Source organism: Dromiciops gliroides, chromosome 5 (genome assembly GCF_019393635.1).
Source record: "Dromiciops gliroides isolate mDroGli1 chromosome 5, mDroGli1.pri, whole genome shotgun sequence".
Lineage (NCBI taxonomy): Eukaryota > Metazoa > Chordata > Mammalia > Microbiotheria > Microbiotheriidae > Dromiciops > Dromiciops gliroides.
This window is the reverse complement of record NC_057865.1, coordinates 28,494,243-28,520,000: the sequence shown is the minus strand read 5'-3', so window position 1 is coordinate 28,520,000 and position 25,758 is coordinate 28,494,243. Positions and strand designations below refer to the sequence as shown.

At 43.0% G+C, this 25,758-nt stretch overlaps 1 protein-coding gene across 2 annotated transcripts in view; it reads left to right on the top strand.

The window, feature by feature from the left end:
* Nucleotides 1-25,758, top strand: part of RARB (retinoic acid receptor beta) — a 180,688-nt gene that overhangs the window by 44,089 nt on the left and 110,841 nt on the right. For both annotated transcript variants that reach the window (XM_043965736.1, XM_043965735.1), the window contains exon 2: nucleotides 4,311-4,459. Coding sequence is in view for 1 of the 2 variants with exons in the window: in XM_043965735.1 (XP_043821670.1) it covers nucleotides 4,311-4,459 (149 nt within the window). In the remaining variant the exon portion in view is untranslated. The remainder of the gene's footprint in view (nucleotides 1-4,310; nucleotides 4,460-25,758) is intronic.

Here is a 25,758-nt window from a genome sequence, read left to right as displayed (position 1 = left end):
TCTGTAAACACTAAAAAGATTCTTGGCAAGTTTTTGCAGTTACCTGGGATTTGAGAGATATTATGACAGTCTTTTGATTTTGTCTCTTCTTTCAGAATTTTCTAGCTTGTTAATCAGAGATCATTTGGCCCATAGTACAGTGGAAAGGAGGCCGCTGGGTGGCTTAGTAGTTAGAGCACTGGGCCCGGAGTCAGGAAGACCTGAGTTCAATCCTGACCTCTGACATGTTCTAGCTTAACCTCTGTCTAGGAACCTCTATGTGCCTCAGTTTCCTTCTCTCTGGGGATAATTTCATTTCTTGTATTTGTACCTCCTGGACCCTAGCACTGCTCTGTTCACATAGAATTCATTTAATAATTGCTTGTTGGGTATTTGTCATTCTTCGTTCCTCTCATTTTACAGGTGAGGAAACTGAGTCACAAGGGAGCTTAAATAACCTCCATTCTGAGGACCCTTTCAAACCCTTAGAGATTCTATAATTCTCCCTTTTCTTAGGAGGGAGAAAAAGCTACAGGCTGCCTTTGCTTCCTACACCAGTACTGCAACCGTCAAGAACAAGCACCTGAAATTCGGACCGTGAGCTTGACACCAGAATTAGACTCTAAGAGGACTTTATGGCACCCCTTACAAACCATACTACCACGTTTTCCTGCAGCAGATTTTCCATGCCTTTTTTTTTAAAAAGCTAATAAAAAAACCACCTAATACAAAAAACATTGATACTATACAGTAGCAATAAGGATAGCAAGGACCCTGTATCTCATTTGCTTTGCACAACAACCCTGAGAAGTAGGTGCTGTGATCCCCATTTTAGAGATGAGGAGATCGATACTGAGTAAGGTTTAAGTGACTTGCCCAGGGTCATGCGGCTTGGAAGTGTTCGTGGCAGAATTTGTACCCAGATGAGGTTGATTTCCAGTCTAGCATTCTGGTATGTGCTGGAAATCACTGTAATGAGAATGTTTTTAGCTCTGTTAGAGAAATGCGAATGAATGTGGAAGCTGGAGTAGCCGGTGTTATTGTTCACCAACATCTTCACTAGCATCTTCTTAGTAATTAATAAGGCGAAGCTTATGCTTACTCTAAGTGCTGGAAACAACTTGGGAGGCAGGACGGTTTAGAGGATGTAGTGTTGAACTTGGAGGCGGGCTAGACCTGGGTTCAAGACCTGCCTTAGACTCTTCCTAGCTGTGTGACCCTTAACCTTACTCATCTTTGGTTTCCTCATCTCTTTCCCTCACAAGGAGGCTCATGTGAGCACTTTTCAGACATTAATGCAACACCATTCCCACTTTCCTGTCACGCTCATACCTTCCCTCTAGGATTATCTTCAGCTTATTCTGTGTGTGTATCTTGTTTGTATACAGTGATTCAGCGCCTGCCTTAGATTTTGAGTTCCATAGGGGCAGGGGTCATTTATGCCTTTCTTTTTATCCCCGGCACTTAGCACAGAGGCCAGCACTTAGTAGGAGCTTAATAAATGCTTATTTCATTATTATTATTGTTGTTGTTTATTTACTTATATCCATAGCATGCAACCACTGGGCAGATACTTGGTGCTCATGTGTCTGATGAGTGAATAAATGACTGACTATTCAAGAGAGATTTCTTGTCCTAACAATAGATTTTTTTTTTTTAGTGAGGCAATTGGGGTTAAGTGACTTGCCCAGGGTCACACAGCTAGTAAGTGTTAAGTGTCTGAGGCCAGATTTGAACTCAGGTACTCCTGACTCCAGGGCCGGTGCTCTATCCACTGCACCACCTAGCTGCCCCCTAACAATAGATTATTGAAGCTTATTTATTCAGTAGAACCTGTGCTTTTATAATTAGTTTGTACCGGAATGTAATATTTACTAAGTATTGATCCTCAATTTGTTAATCAGGTAAGAAATTTGAGTTCTTTTCAGAACTCAGAAATAACATCCAACCTCTTAGTTTTACAGGTTAGGAATTTGAAGCCCAGAGAGATTAATTTACTTGCTCAGGGTCACACGAGAAAAAAGGAACAGGGTCAGAATTTCACCCCAAATTCGGCACTCTTCAGCCCCCTGGATTTCCAATTGAAATAGACTCAATTGTGAAAATGACTCACCACAGCAATGTCCATCATAAAAATGGAATTATTCCCCAATACAGAAAGGCAATAAAATATTTCTCCTTCTGAGGCAATTATGTTTTCAAGTGAGCAAATGGTCACATTGGAAGAGCTGCCGGCATCTAATTTTATCATCCTCCGCTTTTGCGATCTTCCCAAGCCTAGCGCACTGTCAAGCAGAGGTAGCAGATGGTCCAGCTGGGGCTGGGAAGAAGAAAAAAAAGGAAGGAAAATGAAAGATCAAGTTGGCTCTTTTTTTGTTGTTATTCTGAAGTGTGTGGGGGGGGAATTGTCTAGATCTGGGATTTTTCAGTATAGGGAATGTTCTTAAGTGTATCCCAGGATACTAAAAGGCGTTTCTACTTCTGGCAGACTGGCTCCTGCTGGGGAGTGGGCAGTGAGGTACTCCAGGATGAGTCAGTGCCTCTGCTCTGAAGGTGATGGGCATGAGGATGTAGGGGTAGGCCCAGAGAGAAGCTGGAGTAAGGACCATACTCCGCAGGGGTGCTATAGAAGCCCCCCAAAGCTTCTGTAGAGTAGACCTACCCTAGTTACCCATCTGAGTAGTGGGTTGGTTTTAGGCCCTCCTGAAAAGAAATGGGAGGGCCTTCTTCCTCAGTCCTAACTGCAATCTCTCTACTAACAGTGAGTGGAAGCTACCAATAGTGGTGTTCCCATTCCACAGCTGGAGGAACACAGACTGAAGCCTCAGCAGTGGTGGGAATGAACCTGGACCTCACTGCATTTGCTGAACCAGGAGCATGCAGTGTGGGCTATCTGAAAGCCTTCTGAAAAAAACTAATAGGGACAGAAATGTAAGGCTCTACACTGTGAAGCATGGGGTAGGGTGGTGTGTAGTGGGTAGAGCCAGGAAGACCTGGGTGCAAATCCCACCTCTGACACCTAGTAACCTTGCGACCCAGAGCAAGTCACTTTACCTTGCTAAGCCTCAGTTTCCTTCTTTGTAAAACAAAGACAATAATACTTCCTGCCCAATGGGACTCTCACGAGCATCCACTGAGATAAGTGATGTCAAGCACTTTGCAACCCGAAACTGATTAAATGTCAGCTCTAAATATTGAGTCATTATAAATTGTAATCCTTAACTTTTGTTTGGCTGTTCAGAGTTATATAACTTTCACTTTCTCCTAAAGCTTACACTTTCACATATACTAACTCATTTCAGTATGACAAGGCCAACTGGGAGTCAAGAGACCTGGGCCTGATTCCCAGTCTCTGTCTGACCTTTCGAGAGACACTTAACTTGTGAGGGTCTCATTTTCCTCATCTGTAAAATGGGTGTTAATAATATTCTCTTGCTGATAGAGAATTGAGCTAGGGTTTCACATTTAATGCTAATCCTTCATTTGTCTATCCCTCACAGGATAGGTATGAGAGGAGTGTTTTGCAGACCTTAAAATGCTGCATACATTGCGATTTTATCAGCAGGGGAACTCCTGGTGTGGAAACTCCTTTCCCTAACACATACCACAGCCCACCTATGACTTAAGTCAATAAGTCCTATGGAGTCACTTGTGGCACTTAGGGAAAAGATGAAGGCTCAAACTCAAATTATTGTCAATTTAAACTCAATTTTAAATGATATTTTGATTTAAATTTTCTTTTAATTTTAAACAACTTAAACAATAATGATTGTTATAATCTCAAATTATTTTTGTGCCAGTGTGAGAGATGAAGAAATTGAAGCTCAAGTTAGACTTTGAGTAATTGACAAAACAATGATGGTACCAGAGAATGGATAATCATCTCTAGGCTGTCAGAAGGCTGTAGGTATTATTGTCAGACATGGTGATAGGGATAGCTATTTTTGCCTGACTGGTCTTTGTTGTTACAAGGACTGGTTGCTTTTTGAGGGGGGGGTTAGGGAAAATAAATGTTAATTGAAGAAATAATTTACGAATTTTTAAGGGAAGGATGATCTATCTGAAAATGATTGATAAAAAATTGAAAAGCATCAGTAAAGCTTAAAAGAGAAACAGATGCTTGGAGTGGTGAGTGAGTAAGGTCACACGATACATATGTGACTGAACCCAGGTGCTACAGAAGGAGCCTAACAGAGGCCTTGAACACCACCATCCATCACTACCTCTTTCTGGCCCCAGCTTGTAAAATTTTCTGATAAGATTAGAGACAGGGAAGCGTGTGTTATTGACAAGATGAAATAAAATGTCTTTTTTTTAAACCTCTTTTGCAGCCATCGAAACACAAAGCACCAGTTCTGAGGAGCTCGTCCCCAGCCCCCCTTCTCCACTCCCTCCTCCTCGTGTTTACAAGCCTTGTTTTGTATGTCAGGACAAGTCATCGGGCTATCACTATGGCGTCAGTGCTTGTGAGGGATGTAAGGTGAGTGCCTCGCCCCTTGCCCCCTTGCACCCTCACCCCCACACACATACTTCCCTTCCCTGGTAACCCTGTTTGAAGTGGGCATTTTTTTGGTCTGGGTTGATATTGGAAGAATTCTTGTTTTCCCCTGTAACTCATTGTCTTAAAGTAAAAAGGAGGAATAGATTTATTGGGAAATATACATGATGTAAAAACAAAAACTATCAACAGAAATTTTAGAAATATGGATGAAAATATATTTCAGATATAAGAACAGAGACAAAACACTTCTGAGAGGGAGCACTTGGAAATCTGAGACTAGTACTGCTGTTGGATGTCTGGGTTTTTCCTGGCAGAGATAGTAGAGTGGTTTGCCATCTCCTTCTCCGGCTCATTTTACAAATGAGGAAACTGAGGCAAACAGGGTTAAGTGACTCGCCCAGGATCACATAGCCACTAAGTGTCTGAGACCAGATTTGATCTCAGGTCTCCCTGACTCTAAGCCTGATGCTCTATATAAGGTGCCACCTAAACAGTTTATTATATACATGACTCCCTGTCCTCAAGAGGCTGCCATTCAGCTGGTGGAGTGTGACAAGTACACAAGTAAATAACCACCATATTGATTAAGGAGGGTGAGCAAATTTACTTGTGTAATTGACAGCATATTTCTTGCCTTCTCAATGGGGAGGGGAGGGGCTGGAGGGAGGGAGAGAATTTAGGACCTAATTTTTTTTAATGTTAAAAGTCAATAATGAATTTTAATTCTTTTTGTTAAAAATAAAAGAAACCTTTTGTAATTTCCATTTAAAAAAAAGAGGGTGAACGTGCTAACAATTGGAGGCACCTCTGGGAGGACTTTATGGATGAAGTGGCCCCTGAGTTGAACCTTAAAGGCAAAAAATAATGTTGTTTGGAGGCAGAAATAAGGAAGCATTGTGTGCCAGACACGCAGGGGATGCTTATGGGAATACACAAAGGCCACCTTCGGGAATGGCTGGTCATCCAGGTTGCCTGGACAGAGGGTGCATGAAGGGGGTTTATAAGAAATGGAGCTAGAAACGAGAGAGGAGCCAGATCAGGGAGGGCTTTAAACCCAAGGGAAAACATGCTTCTGGCATTTGAAGCCATGCTCACCCTTTTGGAGGTATCAGTTTAAAGTATGACTATCTTTGCAAACAGTTAAGGGGATTGTGGGTAAATATGGGCATGATCTCCTGGTGGCTTTTCTGCATGATGAGCTTTGAGTGAACTTGAGTGACTGATGGTTGGGTTTTGGATCTGTGGGGTCTTTCCACTGCATGTGAGTCATCAGTTCATAGTCTGGATTTGGGGTTCCAGGTTTCAGACCCCCTGGAGGCTGAAAGCTAGGCCCTTGTGAGTCAAGTTGGGCACTCATCATCTAGGCCAGGTGTCTTAACTATAGGGATGAGCAGTTTAAACAAGAAAGAAAAATAAAAGAGAGAGAAAACCAGAAGAGGACGAGTTTGGGGAGAGGTTTAGCCAAAGATGCCACATTCAGCCGAGCCGTTTAATTGATCTGGGGATCAGTAAATTTGGAATCAGAGGCCCAGTGAGACTTTGGGTAAGTCAAATCATTTCTCTGGATTTTATCTTCTTCATCTCAAAAAAATGAGGGGCGAGACTAGATAATGCAGATACCTTTCCCTTCCCTATGTTTATAGTTTCTTGCCCTTCCTCTCCCAATCCACCATCCTTGTCTGGGGTTCTGTCATATCTCTCCTGCACTGATTGCCCTAATGAGTCTCCCAAGTTTCAGTTTCTCCCCTCTTCAGTTCATCGAACACACACTTGCCAAAATAATCTTCCTAAAGCATAGGTCTGACCTCCCCCCGCTTCTCCAGAACCTGCTGAAGCTCCCTATTCCTTCCAGGACCTAATCTCCCTCCTGGTTCCCCCTCCAAACTTATTTTCTCTCTTGTCCACATGCTATGTTCTAAGCAAACTGGACCGTTTGCCATTTATTACTCAAACGTGGATTTCCATCCCTTGCTTCTATGACTTTAGACTTTAGACAGGCTGTCCCCCAGAATGGATTCCACCTCTTAGAATTCCTGTCTTCTTTCAAGGCTCAGGGCCTGTGGCCATCTCCTACAGGAAGCCTCTGCCAGTCAGCCTTGTGAGTGCCCCTCTTCAAATTATCTTATGTATCTTCATCTGTTTACAGCTTGTATCCCCCCAGCAAGGAGCATTAGCCTCTTGACTATTTTCCCTCTTAGCTAGTACTTAGTAAGTAGTTTATAAATGCCCATTGGCCTGGATAATCTCCAAGGTCTAAAGCTTGTAGATACAGGTCTATATTGATCAGGTCTGTAATTCTCACCAGATTGATTCAAACCAATTGCTTGAAATCAGTTACAAACCATGCAGATTTTTTCGAGGGGGTGGGGTGTTTGTAGTTAGGGTTAAAACGAGAGAACAGGATGCCTGGTTGCTTTCACACCCCTTTCGGCGGTCACCAGGCCCAATTCCAATGTTGTTCCAGTCGCAGGACGAGCTGAGCTTTGGGCCCCTTCTGTGGGGTGGTCTGTCTACACGCACTTACCCAGATAGACTTCTGGGGAAAATGCCTTCCCTTTGCCTGCTTCTTGGATTGTTCGGGGACAATCACAGGACAACTCAGTTTGGTTGGCTTCCGAGTTCATTTCTGGTAGACAGGAAAAAGAAATGAATTGATTGCACATAAGACTATTGTTTTATTATCAGTAACCCCTGGCTGAACTGGTTTATTTTGGTCTGAACGAAGATATTCTAGGAAGGTTTAGACTAACTTCCAGTTTGCTTTGCCAGACGGTTGCTACAGCAGTGGGGGATGAGCAGTTTTGGGGGTCGATTAGAAGATCAAGTTCAGAGATCCTTCACTTAGGGAAATGTGGAATCTTACAGAAGCTTTATAATTTACTTTCTGTGTGTGTGTGTGTGTGTGTGTGTGTGTGTGTGTGTGTGTGTGTGTACAGAGAGAGAGGAGGGAAAGAGAAAGAAAGAAGAGAGAAGAAAGAGAAAGGAAAGTATGGAGAGAAAGGAGAAAGAGGAGAGAGAAAGAAGAGAGAGGGGGAGAGAGAGAGAGGAGGGAGAGGCAGCTGAATGGGGGGCAGTGAATTAGGGAAGGAAGGGGAATGAGGCAGCTCACTCTGTGCCCTCCCCAGACTATAGTGGGAAGGAAGGGGAAGGGAAGGGAAGGAAATAAGCCTGTATATAGAATAATGCAGAGGACCCCGGCATCAGAGGACCCGGGAGTCAGAGGAACTGGGCTGAAATCCTTGCTCTGTCACTTTACTTCCTTGGGCCTAGTCATTGTAGATGGCCTTTAAGGTCTCTCATTGACGCCATTCTGGGTGGGTGCTGCCCGGGAAATGCCCCCATATTCCATACGTTCTGTGCCCGCTTATCATTCCTGTCTTAGTCACCCCGTTACCCACCTGTGGCATTGATTTTTACTCTTTTGCAGGTGAGATGACTCTAGCAATGACAGAATCTGGTTAAACTTCATTAAGCTCTCCAGGTTCTTGCTATAGTGTTTTTGTCATGGTTTTCTTGATGTCTTTGGTCTCTCTGTTAGTCATTTCCTCCCTCCTCTTCCATGTTGGACCCTCCCTTATTACAGAAAAAAAAACCCCAAACTATCCTGAACAGACAGTGTGTACTGTATTCCGGCCCAATAGTAGTATACCACCTCCCCTAACCCCACCCCAGCTTTATGCTGTGAGAGAGGAGATAGGTTTCATAAGCTCTTTTCCAGGAATTAATTTCTTCCTTAGTTTGTCTATTACTCAGAATTCATGTCTTTATATCGAATTCTTAAAATTATTATTTATATTTTCTCTAAGTTTCATCTAGTATTCTTGTTTTTTGGTGTTTTTTTTTTTAAACAGAATTATCTCTAAACCCAGGTAGACCAAAAGAACGAGTCAGCCAGCTGTCTAATTTTCATAGTGCGGATGGGCTACTGAACAAACATCTTCACCACCTTTCCCCCAGAATTGTTCAAAGGGGGTTGTGTGAACCTTTGGCCTATAGGAAACATGTGGTGGCCAAATGAAGGGAGTGAGGAAAGCTGATTGATAGAGAAGCAAACTCCCACTAGAATAATCTCAAAGAGAGAAGAACTCTGAAGTCATTGCACTATTTTAATTTCATTTTCCTGGAGAATTTCAGTGACTAATCCCAAGAGTGTTAGCTCCTCTAGGGCAGGGACTGGTTTGGTTTTGTGGATTGAAGGCCCCAGAGTCCCTGGAGCTCAAACATATGTGGAATTTTTAGACAAAGAGCTGATGCATTAGTAAGAGGTTGTCCCCTCACTTATCAGGGAGTGGGGAGTCTGGGCCCTTGAAATGAGAGTGTTCTCTGAGGTGCCTAATGAGGAATGAAGGGCAGGAGTCAGGACACTTAACTCTAACGGTAGCACAGGCAGCTGGGATGGGGAGGCTGTGGAGAGAGCAGGTCTTGAGGTCCGTGAAACCTTAGCATACATTCATCTTCAGGGTTGGTGTCAAGCCAGTCAAAGTTGGACTCTGTGCTGGGTGAGACGGGCACAGCGATGAAAAGGGGCATCATTCCTGCCCTCTCCTTCTTGCCTTCTCCTGAGGGAATGGGTGGAGGAGAGACCCATAGGGGTCTTAGAAAATTGGAGGCAGGAGAGAAGGCTGGTGATTTCATTAAGGGAAGGCTTCCTGAAGGGAATGCCACTTGAACAGGGAGAAAAAGATTGTGTGGGGTGGAAATGAAGAAGGCCTATGTTTATATCAGGCCTGGGTTGGATCACAGCCTTTAATAATGGCTGGAGGCTGGAGGCTGGAGAAAGCCTCTTGGGTTCTGTGAACGTCGATTCAACTCCTATTGTACATCCTCTTAGTCCCATACCCAGCTGCTGTGCCTAGAATGTTAATTGCATCTCTGGTTGGCCTGCTGTTGGCTTCTCCATTGGTCAGTGATTATGGGAGGCCCTCAGCTGGAGTAGGGTCACCAGGATGGGTACAGGGGTGGTGTCTGAAAGGAGGCCTGGCTTTTTCCCTCCCTAACCAGGAAGGCCTTCACTATGAACCTTCCTAACTTTCCAGCCTTTCTCTCTTTATTCTTTCTTCTCTGTGGCAAGGTATGAATCCCAGATTCTCACTATAGTTTTGCTCTGGCCAGATAAGATACAGAGAATCTTCCCCTAACTAGCTGTGCAACCTGGACCAAGTCACTTGCTTCCCCAGGCCTGTTTCCCTATGTGTAAAACAAGATCATTGAATAGGGGCCTCTCTAAGGTACCTTCTAGCTGTGGGAGCCAATTATTTCCCCTTTTTTACCCTCCCCCAATCCTGGTTACAGAGTAGGGCTGTTGGCTCATAACTCTGCGGGTGGAAGGGTCTTCAGAAACCATCCGGTCCAAGTGCCTCATTTTACAGATGAGGAAACTGAAGGCCTAGGGAGGCTATGTGTTCTGTGCAATGTCACACCAGGAGTAAAGAGCAAATCTGGTAGTTAGAGCCGGTTCTCTGGCTCCTGACGTATCGGCCCAAGGTGGTTTCTGTGAGGTGTGTCACGGTTCCAGCATCTAAAAGGCAAAAGGTTATGGTATTGGGTTCTTGGCTTTTCCACCATATCCTTATCCATTGCCCCATCATGAGGGATGGCTTCTGGAAGACTTACCAGGTGACAAAAGGCTCCATCTGGGCCCATGAAGCTCAAAGGTCTTTGGGAGCAGGCCTGGTCACAGACCCAGTGTCTGTCATGTGGACCAGGCCAGCTCACCTTAAAGGGCTTTCTTATCGGGTGGGCCTCAGGCCAGTGGCTTTTCCAGCCATAGCATCTCCTGAAGGCTGCCTCCCCAGTGGTAGGGAATCACGGTCTGGCTCTCTACCCGCATGAAGCCCCAACTCCTTGAAGTGAGAACAAATCAAAGAATCACAGAATCCTGGGCAGCCTTGGAATCATAGAGTTAACTTAGACCCCACCCCATATTTTATATGCACAGAAGAAGTAACATGACTTGCCCAGGGTCACACAGCTGGGCGCTTCGTCATCCTCTCCATGGGATTTGGAACCAGGAACTCTGTTCTAAACCCAGCGTTCTTCGATGTCATTAATGTGTATTCATTTGGTAAGAATGTAATGGCAATTCATTTTAAAGCCACTTTTGACCTATTTAAAGCATCCCCACTTGTCCTGGTCACAGGGTAGGAGGATCATTTCATCTGTTCTTGCTTTGACGTTCATTTTCCCTTTGCCCATGGGCACGGGAGGCGCTGGGCTCCATGATGTGACCCCTCCTGGGTTTTTTTTCTAGAAGGCAGCAGAGCATTTAGCCTGAGAAATTTGTGCAATCGTGAAGATAAATGTTTGCACTTAATTTTAGAATGTCTATTAAATATTACAGATGTGCTTAGTGATTTTATTTGACCGAGGCCATTAAAAACTCCATTTTTAAGTTGGCGTGAATAAACATTTAAAGTTATGATGTGTTTGGTTGGGAACATTTCAGCTTAGAAGATATTGTCCTGCCCTCTCTTTTGTGGGTTTGTTCCTGGCTTCTTTCGCCAGGAGAGCTTAGCCCCAGCTATGCCAAGGAAAATTAATGAGAGAAAAAACAAATCCTGTCTTCTCTGTGGTTGGTGGTTTTTTAACCTCTGGGATGATGAAAATTCCGTCTCTTTCTCCATCTGGACTTCAGCGAGCCCTACCCTGTGGCTGGAGAACTAAGAGCTAGCTTACAGCCCTTGGATCTTTCTGATGCCGTGTTCAAGAAGGACTTAAGAGACATTTGAGGAATGTCCTAGGAGGATCTGCTGGGATTGGGGATGGAGGCGGGGGAGGGGGGAGGAGTGCTTGTTATAACAGTCTTGTCCAACAAAGCTCTGCCCTCGTCCAGCAGGGGCTGTGGGAGCCTGAACGCCAATACCGTGGGCCCAGGCTCACAGACGGAAGGAGGCTGACATGCTGGACACTGGTGCCAGCAGAAGCCCCTCAGAAAGCTCAGGCTCCTGGTGCACTCATGATGCCCTACCGAGGGTTTAGCCGATGTTGGCAAACAGTGAGCGGGCACATTTATCTTCTCAACCTGTTCCCTGGTGTGTGGGTGTTATAAACAGATACAGGATCCTAAGGATCAGATTTCTACTGCACTGGACACCTCTCTCTCTCTCTCTCTCTCTCTCTCTCTCTCTCTCTCTCTCTCCCTCTCTCTCTCTCTCTCCCTCTCTCCCTCCCTCTCTCCCTCCCTCCCTTCCTCCCTCCTTCTCTCTCTCTCTCTCTCTCTCTCTCTCTCCCCCCTCTCTCTCCCCCTCTCTCTCTCCCCCTCTCTGCTCTCATCTCTCTTCTATTTTCTCTCTCTTCTCTTTCTCTTTTCTCTCTCTCCCCTCTCCCCCTTTCTCCCACCCACTCTTTCTCTCCCCTCTCTCTTTTTTCTCTTTCATTCTCCTCTCCCTTCTCTCTGTCTCTCTCTATTTCTCTGTCTCTCTTTGTCTCTCCCTCCTCTCTCTCTCCTCTCCTCTTTTCTCTCTCCTTTCCCTCTCTCCCACCCACTCTTTCTCTCCCCTCTCTTTTTTCTCTTTCCCTCTCCTCTCCCTTCTCTCTCCCTTTCCCCTTCTCTCTCTCTCTCTCTCTCTCTCTCTCTCTCTCTCTCTCTCTTTCTTTTTTCTGTTTCTCTTTATCCCTCCCTTCTTCCCTCAGGCTCCCCAGGTTGACCACTGTCCCTTTAGCTTTCTAGTCCTATCTAGGCCTGTACTTCTGTGGGAACAGCACAAACTGGTATCGGAGAACTTTTTAATGCTATTAGAGATGGGTTGCCATTTTGCATTGGTGGAAGGAATTTCTATACATGGAATTCCCTATGCAAATAAAATCATGGGTCCAGCACCAAGCGTTCTTAACCTGGGGTCCATGAATTTGTTTGTTTTGAATATATTTTGGTAACTATAGATAGAATGATAGTTTATGGCCAGCTAGGTGGTACAGTGGCTAGAGCACCAACCCTAGAGTCAGGTAGACCTGAGCTCAAATCCAGTCTCAGACACTAGCTGTGTGACCCTGGATAGTCACTTAACCCTGTTTACCTCAGTTTCCTTGTCTGTAAAATGAGCTGGAGAAGGACATGGCAAACCACTCCAGTATCTTCACCAAGAAACCCCAAATGGGGTCACAAAAAGTCACACAAGACTGAAATGACTGAACAACAACAATTATTCTTTATGCATTTCAAAACATGAGAAGGGGTCTATAGTCTTTACCAGACCAAGCCAAAGGGGTCCAGGACACAAAAAAATGAAGAACCCCTCCTTTAGACAATTCTTCTACCCCCTCCCCACTAAAAAAAAAATCAAGGTTTTCAGACATTCATCATGAGAGGCAGCAGGGTAAGTAGAAAGGGCCTGGCCAAGGAGTCAGTGGAGTGGGATTCACATCTTGCCTGGGCATTTCCTTTGTGTGTGACCTTGGGCACATCATTGAACCTCTCCAGAGAAGTCTGAGTTTCCTCTTAAGTGACCAATGGCCCCCAAGACCAAAGTTCTTTCTGCCCAGTAGGTGAGACTATTCTGCTGGTTCCCCTGCTTCGAGCCTCCTGGTGACTTCCCAAGTCCCCCTTTGGTAAGGGTGAGCGCGTCCGTCCTGACGTTTACATTGAGGTAACTTCAAATGAAACCGCATTTTTATAGGGGGAAATGGTTGGAATTGGGTCTTTACAGACCAGTGCTCTCAGTCCATCTTCTCAGAATTGGATTTGTTCTACTACAGATAGTCCTCAAACACGTTTTAGAGAAGAGTGTCTCAGTTTGTAGACAGCCCTTAGAGGTGTGGGCAAGTCCACTTGTGACCTCGTCATTCTTGCCCATGCCATGTGTGCCAACGATGTGTGTCCTCCATGCCCTGGTATGCCAGGCATCTCAAGGAACAGGAGGGATCCCAAGCTTGGAGTCATTGCCATAACCCAGAGACTGGGTATTTAGTTCTTGAATTTAGGGTGATAGTAAGCTTGTGCTTTCCTTTGATGTAGGCAACATCTTAGGAGCAAACTCCCGCCACCATGCAAATGGACAGCTAGTCTGCCACTCATGGGAAGGAGGAAAAGGGAATTTTAAAAGCACCTACTGTGTGCTGGGAACTATGCCAAGCACTTTATCTCACTTCATCATCACAATTACCCTGCAGGGAGGTGCTATTATTACCCCCTTTTACAGATGAAGAAACTGAGGCAAACGAAGATTAAGTGATTTACCCAGGGTCACAAGGCTAGTATCTATGTCCAGATTTGAACTCAGACCTTCCTGGCTCCAGGTCCAAAGTTCTATTCACTGTGCCACCAGCCGTTTCCACTTATAGTTTAGACAGAACAATGAGAGAGTGAGTTATTTGCCCAGGGTCACACAATCAATGTGTGGCAGAGGGGAAATTTGAACCCATATCTGATGGACGTGGAGGCCATCGTAACAAGCTGTCTCCCTGAATGACTGGTATTACTAATAATAGTAGTGATTATTGTTAATATATTATTACTTATTAATAGTAATGATGACAACAGGAGCTTCCGCTCAGTCAAAAATCAGTATTTGCATTTACTACTTGGGTCATTTTGGACAAGTCAGCTCAGTTCCCTGTGCCTCAATTTCCTCATCTGTAAAACTAGAGAGTGATGGCCTCTGAGGTGCTTCTGGCACCTGTAGAGGGACTGGGCGTGACAAGGAGGCCTTAGGGTTAGTACTGGTCTCCAACTTCCAACTGCTGTTCTTTGTTGAGGCAAAGCCAGGAAAAATCGAAAGATGCGGGCCGGGCCCACGTCGGTGCCCCACAATGCTGGCATTGTCTGTGGGCAGAGGGGAAAACTGATGCTACTACGGATTCCTCTGCCTGTCCGGGCCTTGTTCCTCACTGAGCTCTGCAGAGGTGACATTCCTTTGCGAGCAGTGTCCTGCACAGATTTCTGACCCAGCTCTGGCGCCCATCAAAGTCACCTCTGTGTAGATTGTAGAAACATACAGAACTCAGGTCATTGGTCATGTTTCTTCAGTGGAGGCGCATGCTCCTAGCAGTGGAAAACTCAGAGACAGTGAATTTAACTTAAAGGCTTGTTCTTAAGTGTTCCCCTGGTGGTCCTTGAGTTTTAAGATGGTCCCCTCCCCACTCTCAGCATTTTCTGGAATGTTTCATTTATTACAAAGATTGGTGCCCTGGAAAAGAAAATATTCCAAGAACACAAAATCTCCAATGACACCCCCCCATACACACACACACACACACACACACACACACACACACACACACACACACACACACACACACACACACACACACACACACACACACCCTCTCCGCTCATTCTCTCTCTCCAAGGAGGCTTTTTTTAATGCACACACACAAAAATTCCCCTGAATTGGCAGAAACCCTGAACTAGAAAATGTGAAATGGACTTCCTGGGTTCTGGGAGCTTTAAAAATAATGAGCTGGAGAAAACTTCTTGAATTATGTCAGGGAAGGGAATCTTTGGGGTTTCGAAAGGCTTTTTTTTTTTACCCTATTTTTAAAAACTCAGATAAGCCAGAAGACTCAAGCTGTGATTGTGTGTCCCTTTATATGTGTGAGCCTGAGAACAGGAGCAGACCACAGCCACACCAACTTTCATCATGGTGGAGAGAAGACCCCTCCCCAATTATGATGGCTGCTGGTTCAATCTGGCCAAGACTGTTAGTCTTCTCTTCCCTCTCCTACTCAGAGAAGTGACTGTTTTATTTTGGGCACCATTTCCTTATTAACTCAGACTGATGTGATCCTTTGAATGTAGTTTGGGCCAGTGGGTGATTTAGAAAGCTGCCCCAAATACTTACTAAGATGAGGGACCCGGATTTAGTTGTGATGAGCACATGTGGTTGATTTCAGCAAAGTGGGGACTTCAGAGATTTCACTCCTGGGAATATCTCCTAGGGGATCAAAGACGGAAAGATATCCCCCAAATATCCCCAAATGTACACGTCAAGCCTTTTTGTGATAGACACCTACTATATGGTAGTCACCATGCTGAGTCCTAGGGGTACAAGGATAAGAATGAAATACTCCCTGCCCTAGGGGAGCTTATATTCTAACATATAATAAGATATGCACATAATATATGTGTCTCCACATAACCATACACACCTATAAGAATACAGACAAAATATTAAAACATGAATAAGATAATTAGGGAGTCAGGGCACCAGCAGTTGGGGAAAGGCTTTGTGTTGAGCAAAAAAGGCTTCCTAGCACTTTTGTGTGTGTCCTGGTCTCTTTTGATAGTCTGGGGGAACTTATGGACCCCTTTTCAAACACAGCTATGTGGTACAATCGGTAGGAGGGCTAGAATTGGAGTCACCAAGATGTGAGTTCAAATCCTACCTCGGACATGTACCATGTGACCCTGATCAAGTGTCTCAGCCTCTCTCAAGCTTCAGTCTTCTCATCTATATAAAGGGTATAATATAATAATAACATCTTCCTCTCATGGTTGTGAGAATCAAAGAGCTGATAATATGTTCACAACTTCTCAAACCTTAAAGCTCTATACAGATGCTAGCTATTATCATTGTTATTATTTGTACTCATAAAATAAAATCCATAGAATTACAAAGGAAACCAATTATTTTGAAATAGTTGTGAAAAGATCTACTTTTAAAAGTTAACAGACACCAATTTAAGAACCCCTGATGGAGAAGGTGTCTCTTAAGCTGGGCGTCATAGGATACTTGGGAATCTGAGACTGGAGGTACGTAAGACAGAAGGGAATTTCAAGCATGAGGCATAAATGGTACTAAGAGCAGATAATAAAGCTGACCTCCCTCCACGTCACAGAGAGTAGGAGGCTGGGACCCCAGAGGGTGATGATAGATGCCGATAGAGTTAGACAGTCAGGCTGCATTTGATTGGTTGTCTTTGTTACAAGGGACAAGGTAAAATGGGGAAAATGGTGATGATGGAGATAATGTTTTTTAAGCCATCTATAAAACTTAAAAAAATTATTAGAGTTTTCTCGAGCATTTGGTGTTTCTTTGTTTTTCTTTGAAATAAACCACAAGAGCAGTTTTCAGCTATTTTGTTGGGGGCAAATCTTAGGTCTGGTTATTGAGCTGTGAATACCGTCAGCTCCAGGATGAAAATTATGGAAGGCGTGTCTGTGGTGGTATGAGCTAGGCCTGAAAACCCTACTAAATCAAGAATGCTGGCCTTTTCTTCTAATTGGAATTTCAGCATAAACCTCCTTATTAAATTACATTTTGTCCTTTAATGGAGATAAAAAGAAAGGCCCTATACGCACCAAAATATTTTCATGGTAACAATGGGTAACAGATCTCCCTGGAGGTCTGTTTCTTTATCCCTTTTCCCCTTCCTCTGACCCCTCCTTGGTGTGGGGTGTGGGGTGTGGGCCCCCTCCTGCCTCCAGTCCCTAGCTCTTTTGAGAAGAGGACACATTTTTAACATCTCTTAAGTCCACAGAACACCCGATATGATAAGAGGTGTGTCTTGGTGTTTGTTATTAACAAAATAAACAATGACAAAAGCTATTGTGAATTCAGTAAAGATTTTAAACTAGTTTATATTTTGTTAGCCAAAATAACATTTGAAAAAAATCACAGTAATAATAGCTGACTTTTCTCTAGAGTTTAATGTTCGCAGAATTCTTTGCATGTGTTGATTCATTTGATCCTCTCAACAACTTTGTGTTTGTAGTGAAATTCTCTATTCGCAAATGAGGAAACTGAGGCTAAGAGATTGTGACTTGCCCAAGGGCCCACTTCTAGTAAGTGTCAGTCAGAATTCAAATTCAGGTCTTCCCAACACCAAAACCAGTATTCTGGCCTGCTGTCATCTTCTTGCCAGTTCTGGGTGTTACCTCCAAGGTGGGGGTGGCACAGGAGGGGAAAGGGAAAGGAGTTCTGGCTGGCCACTCCCTGCTTTCTCAGCAACACAAAAGGAGAATAATGATGGATTGTGGTCAGAGGACTTAAATGAAACTTAATGACCTTAGCCAAATCACTTGTTCTCTCTGAGCCTCAGTTTCCCTATCTGCAGAAAGGGAAGGGTGGCCTAGATGTCTAAGCTCCCATCTTTGTGTAGCATTTTTTTTTAATTTATCTTCTTTTGGGGGAGAATTAGAGTAACATTTTAAAAACATCTATAAACAAAACTATCCTATGCACTTATACCTACTTATTATGAACTGTAAAGAGCAACCCACAGAATGATTGAAAAAATATAGCATCAAGTCTTTTATGATGGTTATAGACATCTGTTAGTGATTGCTGTTTGAGGCTATAACCTCAAGTGTAGCCACATTTCTTATTCTCCTAATCCTGCAACAACTATGGCCTCTTTCTGACCTCTTTCTTTCCCTATTCCTTGTTTTCCTTATTTTTTTCCTTACTGGATCTTTCTGTCTCTTTCCTTTAAAAAATATGTTTTATGGGCGCCTCTTGTTTTTATATAAGTCAGTCCCAGATGGAACCCCATTCCCATCTTTTGAAATTGAACTCTCATTAAAAAAAAAGTTAATAAAAACCAACTTATATAGTGACTGCATCTACTGGTATATATAGCACAGCACAACTGTAGTCACCCATCTCTCTGCAGAAAAGAAGTTTCATTCATTATCTGTTCTCCAGAATCAGGAGTGGGTGATGCAGTCATGATTCAGTTTGGTTTCTGAAGTCTTCTTTTCCTTTTGGCAGTCTCTGTATATTTTGTTCTTTTGTTTCTGCTTGCTACATTGTATATCACTTAATACCAATCTTCCCACATTTCTCTGAATTCTTGGCATTCAGCATTTATTATTTAATAATAATAGTCTATTATCTTTATTTTTATCAATCAATAAACATTTATTAAGTACCTACTATGTTCCAAACACTCTAGAAGTTTCTAGAGTCTATTACCTTTAAATGACACTGCTTGTTTCATCATTTGCCCATTGATAAGCCCCAATTTTGTTTCCAGAACTTTACCACCATCGAAAGTGCTGTTAATGAATATTTTTGTTACATAGTTAACCTTTTTCTTCCCCACCTTTGAACCTCCTTGGGATATATGCCCAGTGATGGGGTCACTAGTTAAAGGGTCTTAGTCATTTTCCTCACCTAATTCCAAATTGTTTTCCAAAAAGATTGGACTCATTCACAATCCCATTAATATTGTATTAATGTTCTCACTCCCTTTCTCCATTTGTCCCTTACACAGCCCCTTCTCACTCTTTTGCCTGCTACCTCCCTCGCCTTACTGGGAATGGGGGTAAGTATCATACCCAAGGAAGTGGCTTCAACCATTTATTTTCTCCAAGTGATTTCCAAACTTCATGTGACATTGCCCTTTTTTTACAAAAAAAATTTTAAGTCTTCCCCTTCCATGTTTATCATAAAGCAATCTACACAAATAATTTTCTAATCTGGTATTTTATTCAAATGAAATTAGGGTTTTTATTACTCAGCATCCTCAATATACAAATAAAAATAAGATATAATAATATAAGCAATAACATACAAATAAAATAATGCAAATGCAAATAGCGTAAATAATATGCATAAAAATAATACAAATAAGTTTTTCCGTTACATATGACTCTTTGTGACCTCATTTGGGGTTTTCTTGACAAAGATACTGGAGTAGTTTGTCATTTTACATATGAGCAAACTGAAGCAAACAGGGTTAAGTGGCTTGCTCAGGGTAATACAGCTAGTAAGTGTCTGAGACCAGATTTGAACTCAGGAAGACTCATCTTCCTGACTCCAGGCCAGGCAATCTCTCCACTGTGCCACCTAGCTTCTCTCAACTAAATAGAAATACAAATAAATAATAACACAAAATAATACAAAATAAATACAAATAAAAAACCCTATAATATTCACAGATATTTATTCAGAGTGCTTTATAAGAACACATTGAACACACTTGAATTTGAGTTTCATTGTGGAAAATCTCACTTGTTTCTCTCCAGTCTTGAACTGTTTCATTCTTCTTAAAGTTTCAGTTTTGAGGGAAACCAGTCTTTTCTATTGTACTTCAGAAAATGGATGATGCTGAGAATCACTGATATTAGAGTACTTTAAATTGTCCCCTAAAGACTGGTTAGCTTCAAGTGAACATATTTCACCTTAAAATATGCAACACACTCATCTGTGTGATGGGCCAGGGGGCAGATGAGGCCTCCAGAGATTTGCCATAAGCCAAGTCAAAGTTGACCTTGTTTGCACGCACCATGTTAAATTATTGAGGCCTTGCATTCACTGTCAGAACAAATTCACCCTGTTAGTCTCACTTAGGCTGACGTTGTTTTCAACTTTGTCTTTATTGCAAAAAGCAGCAGTACTTGAAAATCACCAATAATCGTGGCCGTTGTTTTCCATGCTTCCTCCTAAAACCAATCCGGTATTGATAAAATTAGGCCTTGGGTCCCTGAAACTGAGGGTGTCTGTGTGCCTCAGATGTTAGGGAGGGAGGAGGGCTAACAGGACCAGAGAACCACAATGATGATAGCTTCCATTCTCATAACTGACTGCAAAGTGTTTTGCAATACTCGGCTTTGATCTCCCTGCCCCCTTTTGCCAGCAACTTCTCTCCTTCTATCCCTAATTGAATCGAGTGGAGAGCTACTTAATAGAGGAGATAGCACTGAGGCTTTGCTGTAATCAAGATTTACTTGTACACAGCTGAGACCAGGATGGCTGCTGTTTGCATTCAAAACATGTCACCGTATGTTTGTTCAGGCCTCAGGACTTACTTTGTTTGGCTTCTTATTAATTATCTTGACCCATGGTTTGGTTTGTTCTTCTTAAAGGGCCCAGGAAGACTTGTTGAATAGTTCCTCCTGAGGCTGGGGATCACAGGTTTAACCCTGCGAGGAACCTGGGAGGTCGTGGTGTTCAACCTCTTCCTTTTCCACTCGATGACATCGAGGCCAGGCAAAGAGTCCAGCAGTTGCTGGAGCAGGGTCGGACTTTCCAGTCTGGAAGTCTCTGGTGAGCAGGGAAGGAAAGATTCAAGGCTGTTTCTGGGTGAAACAGAATCTTGGAGCAAGGAAATGGAAAACTCTGGAAGATGCAGATCACTAATGAACGGAAACTCTAGCTGGAAGAGAAGGTTTAAACTTGCCTGATTTCTGCAGCTAGCTGAGATTCCCTTGGGGGGTTAAGAGAGTGCTAAGAGGACTGTGTCTTAGGCTCCTTAGGTATCAATCGAGAGACCTTGGAGGTCTCTCTCATTTTACAAGATGGGACATTGAGGCATGAGAGAGGATCTAAGTAACTGGCCCCAGGTCACTTGCCCGATCTCACCCAATTCACTTTTTATAGGATTTCTAGCTGGAAAGACCCTCAGAGGCCATGTAATCCAACCCTCTTATTTTACAGAGAAGGAAACTGAGGCGCATAGAAACAAAAATTACACAGGTGGCCATCAGATTTGAATCCAGGTCCTCAAACCCAGCCCCCTGGGGTTTTCCAGTTATTCCATTTAAGTGGTTTAAGAGCCTTTGACCCCCACCCTTAGGGACCTTACATTTCCCTAACCAAAAGGAAAAAAAAAATGTTAAGTGAGCTTGTTTAATTTTCCACAGCACAATTGTTCTAGAACATTCCAGGACTCTGAGAGTGGTAATAAACCTTCCTTTTTTTCTGGGACAGCCGTTCAGTAACCAGAAGAAAAGGAAAGTAGAAAGGAGACAGAGACTACTAGACGTGACCACATATAAGACTTCACTGGATTCACAGTGCCCGCACAACATCACCTGTTTTCTCTCCCTTGTGTTAGTTAAGGGCTCATCTCAAGATTGTACTGTGGTTTACAGATAGGGCCTCGTTTAAAATATTTTATCATTAACACGACAGGGAGTTGGGTAAAGAAAATGAACCGTGATTATAAAATGCTAATTATCGTCCTCAAGTGCACATCTAGCACCCGTGAATATTTCCAGAACAATTTGCTTTATTTATTATTTTAGGCAGGTTATAAATGTTAATGCAATTGCAGATGGTATGTTAGCAATTTCCATGGCTATAACATTATTTGGAATTTCTAATATTTTCTCCTAAAATGCACTGTAGGGACAGATGGATAGATGAAATAAGAACAGCACTTTTCTTTGAAGTTAAAGGCATTAAATGATGGGCGATTGAGAGGAACTTTTAGGCTAGGGCTGGAGGAGTTAACTCTTTAAAAAAGGGGAGGAAAACATCCCTGATTTATAGTGGTGATAGTCTTTTTTCAAGGAACAGTGAGTAAAAGAAATGAAGAAAAGTTTTTGTCATGTTTTGGGTGCCCCCCCAAGACTATCAATTATTTTTCTGTATAATTCTGCCAGGAGCAGAAAGCCAAGGCTGAATCAAAAGACTTCTCCCTCCCTGTCTTGCATTCATTTTAAAAGTCAGTGATGTCGGTCATCAGAGGGTTTTTTGTTTTTGTTTTTGTTTTTGTTTTGTTTTTAAGCGGGGCAGTGAGGGTTAAGTGACTTGCCCAGGGTCACACAGCTAGTAAGTGTCAAGTGTCTGAGGCCAGATTTGAACTCGGGTCCTCCAGAATCCAGGGCCGGCGCTTTATCCACTGCACTACCTAGCCGCCCCCGCCCCGGTTGTTTTTTAAAAATAAAAATTAAAATGTATTGTGTATTTATAGGAAGCATATTATATAGTATAGAGAGAGTACCTGGTGCTAGGCTTGGAATCAAGAAGACCTGAATTCAAATCCCATCTTTGGCCCTCAGAATCTGTGTGACCACAGACAACTCGGCCTCTGTGACACTCCCCCAAGTCTTTTCTATAAGTTACAGATGAGTTGCAGTCCCTAATTGGTGGCCACCTACAAAAACATGGTTCTTTGCCCTTTTGCTTACTTAAAAAAAACACACACAAAAAACCAAACGTTTGTGTAGTCAAGGCGTGGTTTGGAAAATCTGGAGGTAGATCTAGAGTTTGATTGCCAGGTAATGTAATTGACTGTGACCCCACAAGGCCTTGAATAAAACACGTATACAAACATGAGCTATTTTCTCAGACTAGAAGGTGGGTGGATCAGGTTCTCACAATTTCCATGGGTTTCCCTGCTTTGTGGGAAGATGGTGACATTCTGAATTATTGTTTGATCGGCCTAAAAGAAGTTACAGCTTCCTGCACGGGCCCTCTGCTTAAAAATTATTCTTCAATTCCTTTTTTTCTTTTCCTTTCTTTTCTTTAGCATTAAAAGACCCCCAATAAAAATGAGTTGGGGATGGTGGGGGCATGGGGCATGAGGGACTTCCCAAATTAAAAACGTAAACTAAAAATGCCCAACTCTATTTGTGTTCACGATAAGGAATCTTGCATGGAGACACAGTCCCATCAGGAAATATAGCTCTTGCACCGACTTGGTTTAGGAAAACGTCATTCTTCACTAAGAAATACCGTGCTTAATTAATTCTTGCTCCTGGGAGGTCAACTTGGGGCACTCATTATTGTCTTAATTGGGGGTATAAATCCTGAGGCCCTGGAGGAAAAAAAAACACACACACATAGAGTGGTTATTGGAGTGTGGCCTTTGGGGTGAGTGTCAGCCAGGGACAGGCCTAGCCTGGCTTGTGATAGTGCTTGGTTTTGATGGGTGATAGGCATAAAGATATTAGGTTTAAAGGGCAACAGGCACAGTTTTAAAAAAATGTAATAACTTGTCCCCACGTTTTTACATTAAACAGTATGAAACAATCCAATACTTTCTGACTTGAAAAAAATGTGTTCTTATGAACTCCTGGTTTTCATATTGAAATTATATCCATTATACATCCCATCTGCAAGTCTCCTACCAGGCCCCAAATCATTTTACAGACATTAGCCAAAGGAAGCTTGGTATAATTTTTAAAAACACACATACACACATGACAAAATACTATGCTTTTCATTTCCATTTTATTTTGAAATTGAAGAAACCAGATGGGAACGGAGGCGGACTCCTCTGTGTTTGGTTACCTCCAGGAACAGAGGCAGAATATTCCTGGGGGTTCTTTCCTCTTCCACATTGACTGGGGGTGATGATGGTCCGGGCTAGATTCCTGGGATGGTTGCTGAAAAGGTCAGGAGTTCATCTGGAGCCCTAACTGGAGAGGGAAGTGGGCAGAGGGGACTAAGAATAGTGTCCTGGATAACACCGCACTCTGACTGTCTCATGCTGCTTACCACGCACTGCTTTTGGTAGCATCGAAATGAAATTCACAGATTTCACAGATGATGCTCATTCTTTTTAGTTCTGTGTTTTAGAACAGGTCTGTTTCACTGGTGATTGTCCTTTTGCCAATTGCCCATCGAGAAAAGTTTCTTTTAGCTTAAGGAGAAAACGATTCATGTTAGGAGGCTTTGTTAGGATTTAATGGCTTAAAAGTCATGGGATCATGAATTTAGAGATGGAAGGGATGTTGTTAAAAGTCTTCAAGCCCAACCTCTTAATTTTGAAATGAGGAAACTGAAGCTGAGAAGGATTAAGTGTCTTCTAGAGGGTCAGGAATAGGCAAAAGTGGGATTGGAATCCAGGTCATTTTGAGTCTAAATTCCATGCCTTTTCCTCTGTGTCCTCCCAACATCTAGTTCAGCCCCTTCATTTGATAAAAGAGGCCTGAAAAAAGAAGAGATTTGCCAGCTGTTCATAGGATCACAGATTTGGGGCTTTTTAAGGATCTTGGAGGTTATTTGTTATAAGTCCTTCATTTTATAGATGAGGAAATAGAGACCAGGAGAGTTTAAATAACATGTGCAAAGTCACAAAATAGGAAGTGTCAGGGCTAGAATTCAAACCCAGGTCCTGTCTGTATCTCAGTCATAGATATAACAGAGGCAGAATTTGAACCCAGATCTTCAGACTCCAGGTTGCATTCCCTTGGACTCTCCACTAGGTCCACCATTTTACGTTCTCACCAATCTTGTAGTTGTAGAATCCTGGGGTTTACAGTTCCAGAGGACTTTAAAGATGATCTCACCCAACCCCCTATTTCACAGATGGGAAAAGGCTAAAGGAATGGCGGATCCAAGTCCACCCAATAAACGGGTGGGAGGACTTTGAGTTCAAGTCCTAATAGTACTCACCTGAGCAATACCCTGATCTTTTAATGACTTTAGATTGACCTTTTGGGCTTTGAGATCTCCCTCAATGCTGAAAGTATTCAAGGAGGAAAAAATGATAGCACTAACTTAAGAATTAATAGGGCCTCATGAGCTATGGTAATTTAAATCTACATCTAATCATGTCCTAATAGTTTTATTGGTCTAAATAGCCTCTTTGGATTTGGAGAAGAAAATAAATACTCCATTACATTCTAAGCTATAGCAGCCCTGCTCTCCAGGCATATCAATATTTTATCAAGAGAGAAATCCCATCGGATATTGTTGCCTTACTATGCACCTGAGATTTTCCAGGGCTTGGAGGGTGGGAGAGAGAAGGGAAAGGACAGAGAGAGAAAAAGAGACAAAGGCAGAATTGGAGAGGGGGAGGGAAAGGAGGAGAAAGGCTAAGAAAGATGGATGGAAAGAGAATAGAAGATGAGGAATGTGTGGGAAAGAGAGACAGAGAGGCCAAGGGGAACAGAAGAGGAAGACAGAGATAGACCAACAGAGATATGGATGGACAGAGAAATGGACTGGGATGTCTACAAGGAGGGAAAGGGAGATGAGTAGTATGTGTGTGCTTAAGTGAATATATTCATGAGAATGTTCATGGTTTCATTTTTTGAAGGACTTGGTGGGCACAGTGACATCCTTTGTGTCCCGTGGAATATTGACGTTTTCACATCCGACTAAATCAGTTCAAGTCTCTTCCAAGGAACATAGTTCCATACTAACCTTGTTCGGGTTCCCCCAAATAAGATCCATGTATTACAAAAGTATATAGAGGGGCAGCTAGGTGGCGCAGTAGATAGAGCACTGGCTCTGGAGTCAGGAGTACCTGAGTTCAAATCCAACCTCAGACACATAACACTTACTAGCTGTGTGACCCTGGGCAAGTCACTTAACCCCAATTGCCTCACTAAAAAAAAAAAAAAACAAAAACCGTATATAGAACTCATAATTGTTGGGACTTTGGTTTGGGTTGTGTTTTCAAGTTCTGACCACTAACTGGACTCCTTTGGCTTTAAGTGACAGCCCCAAGCACCAGCTCTCTTTGCTCCCCAACCCATGTGGTTTCACATACCGCTCTCCACTTTCAGCAGAACAGATAAAATATCAGCACAATTAAAAGTGAAAAATAATCTGACTCCTTTGCCGTTGGTGGGGAATGCTTACAGAACACACACTGATACAATAGATTCTAAATCATTTATATCCGGCACTTTCATGGACTTTTTTCCCCCCAATCTG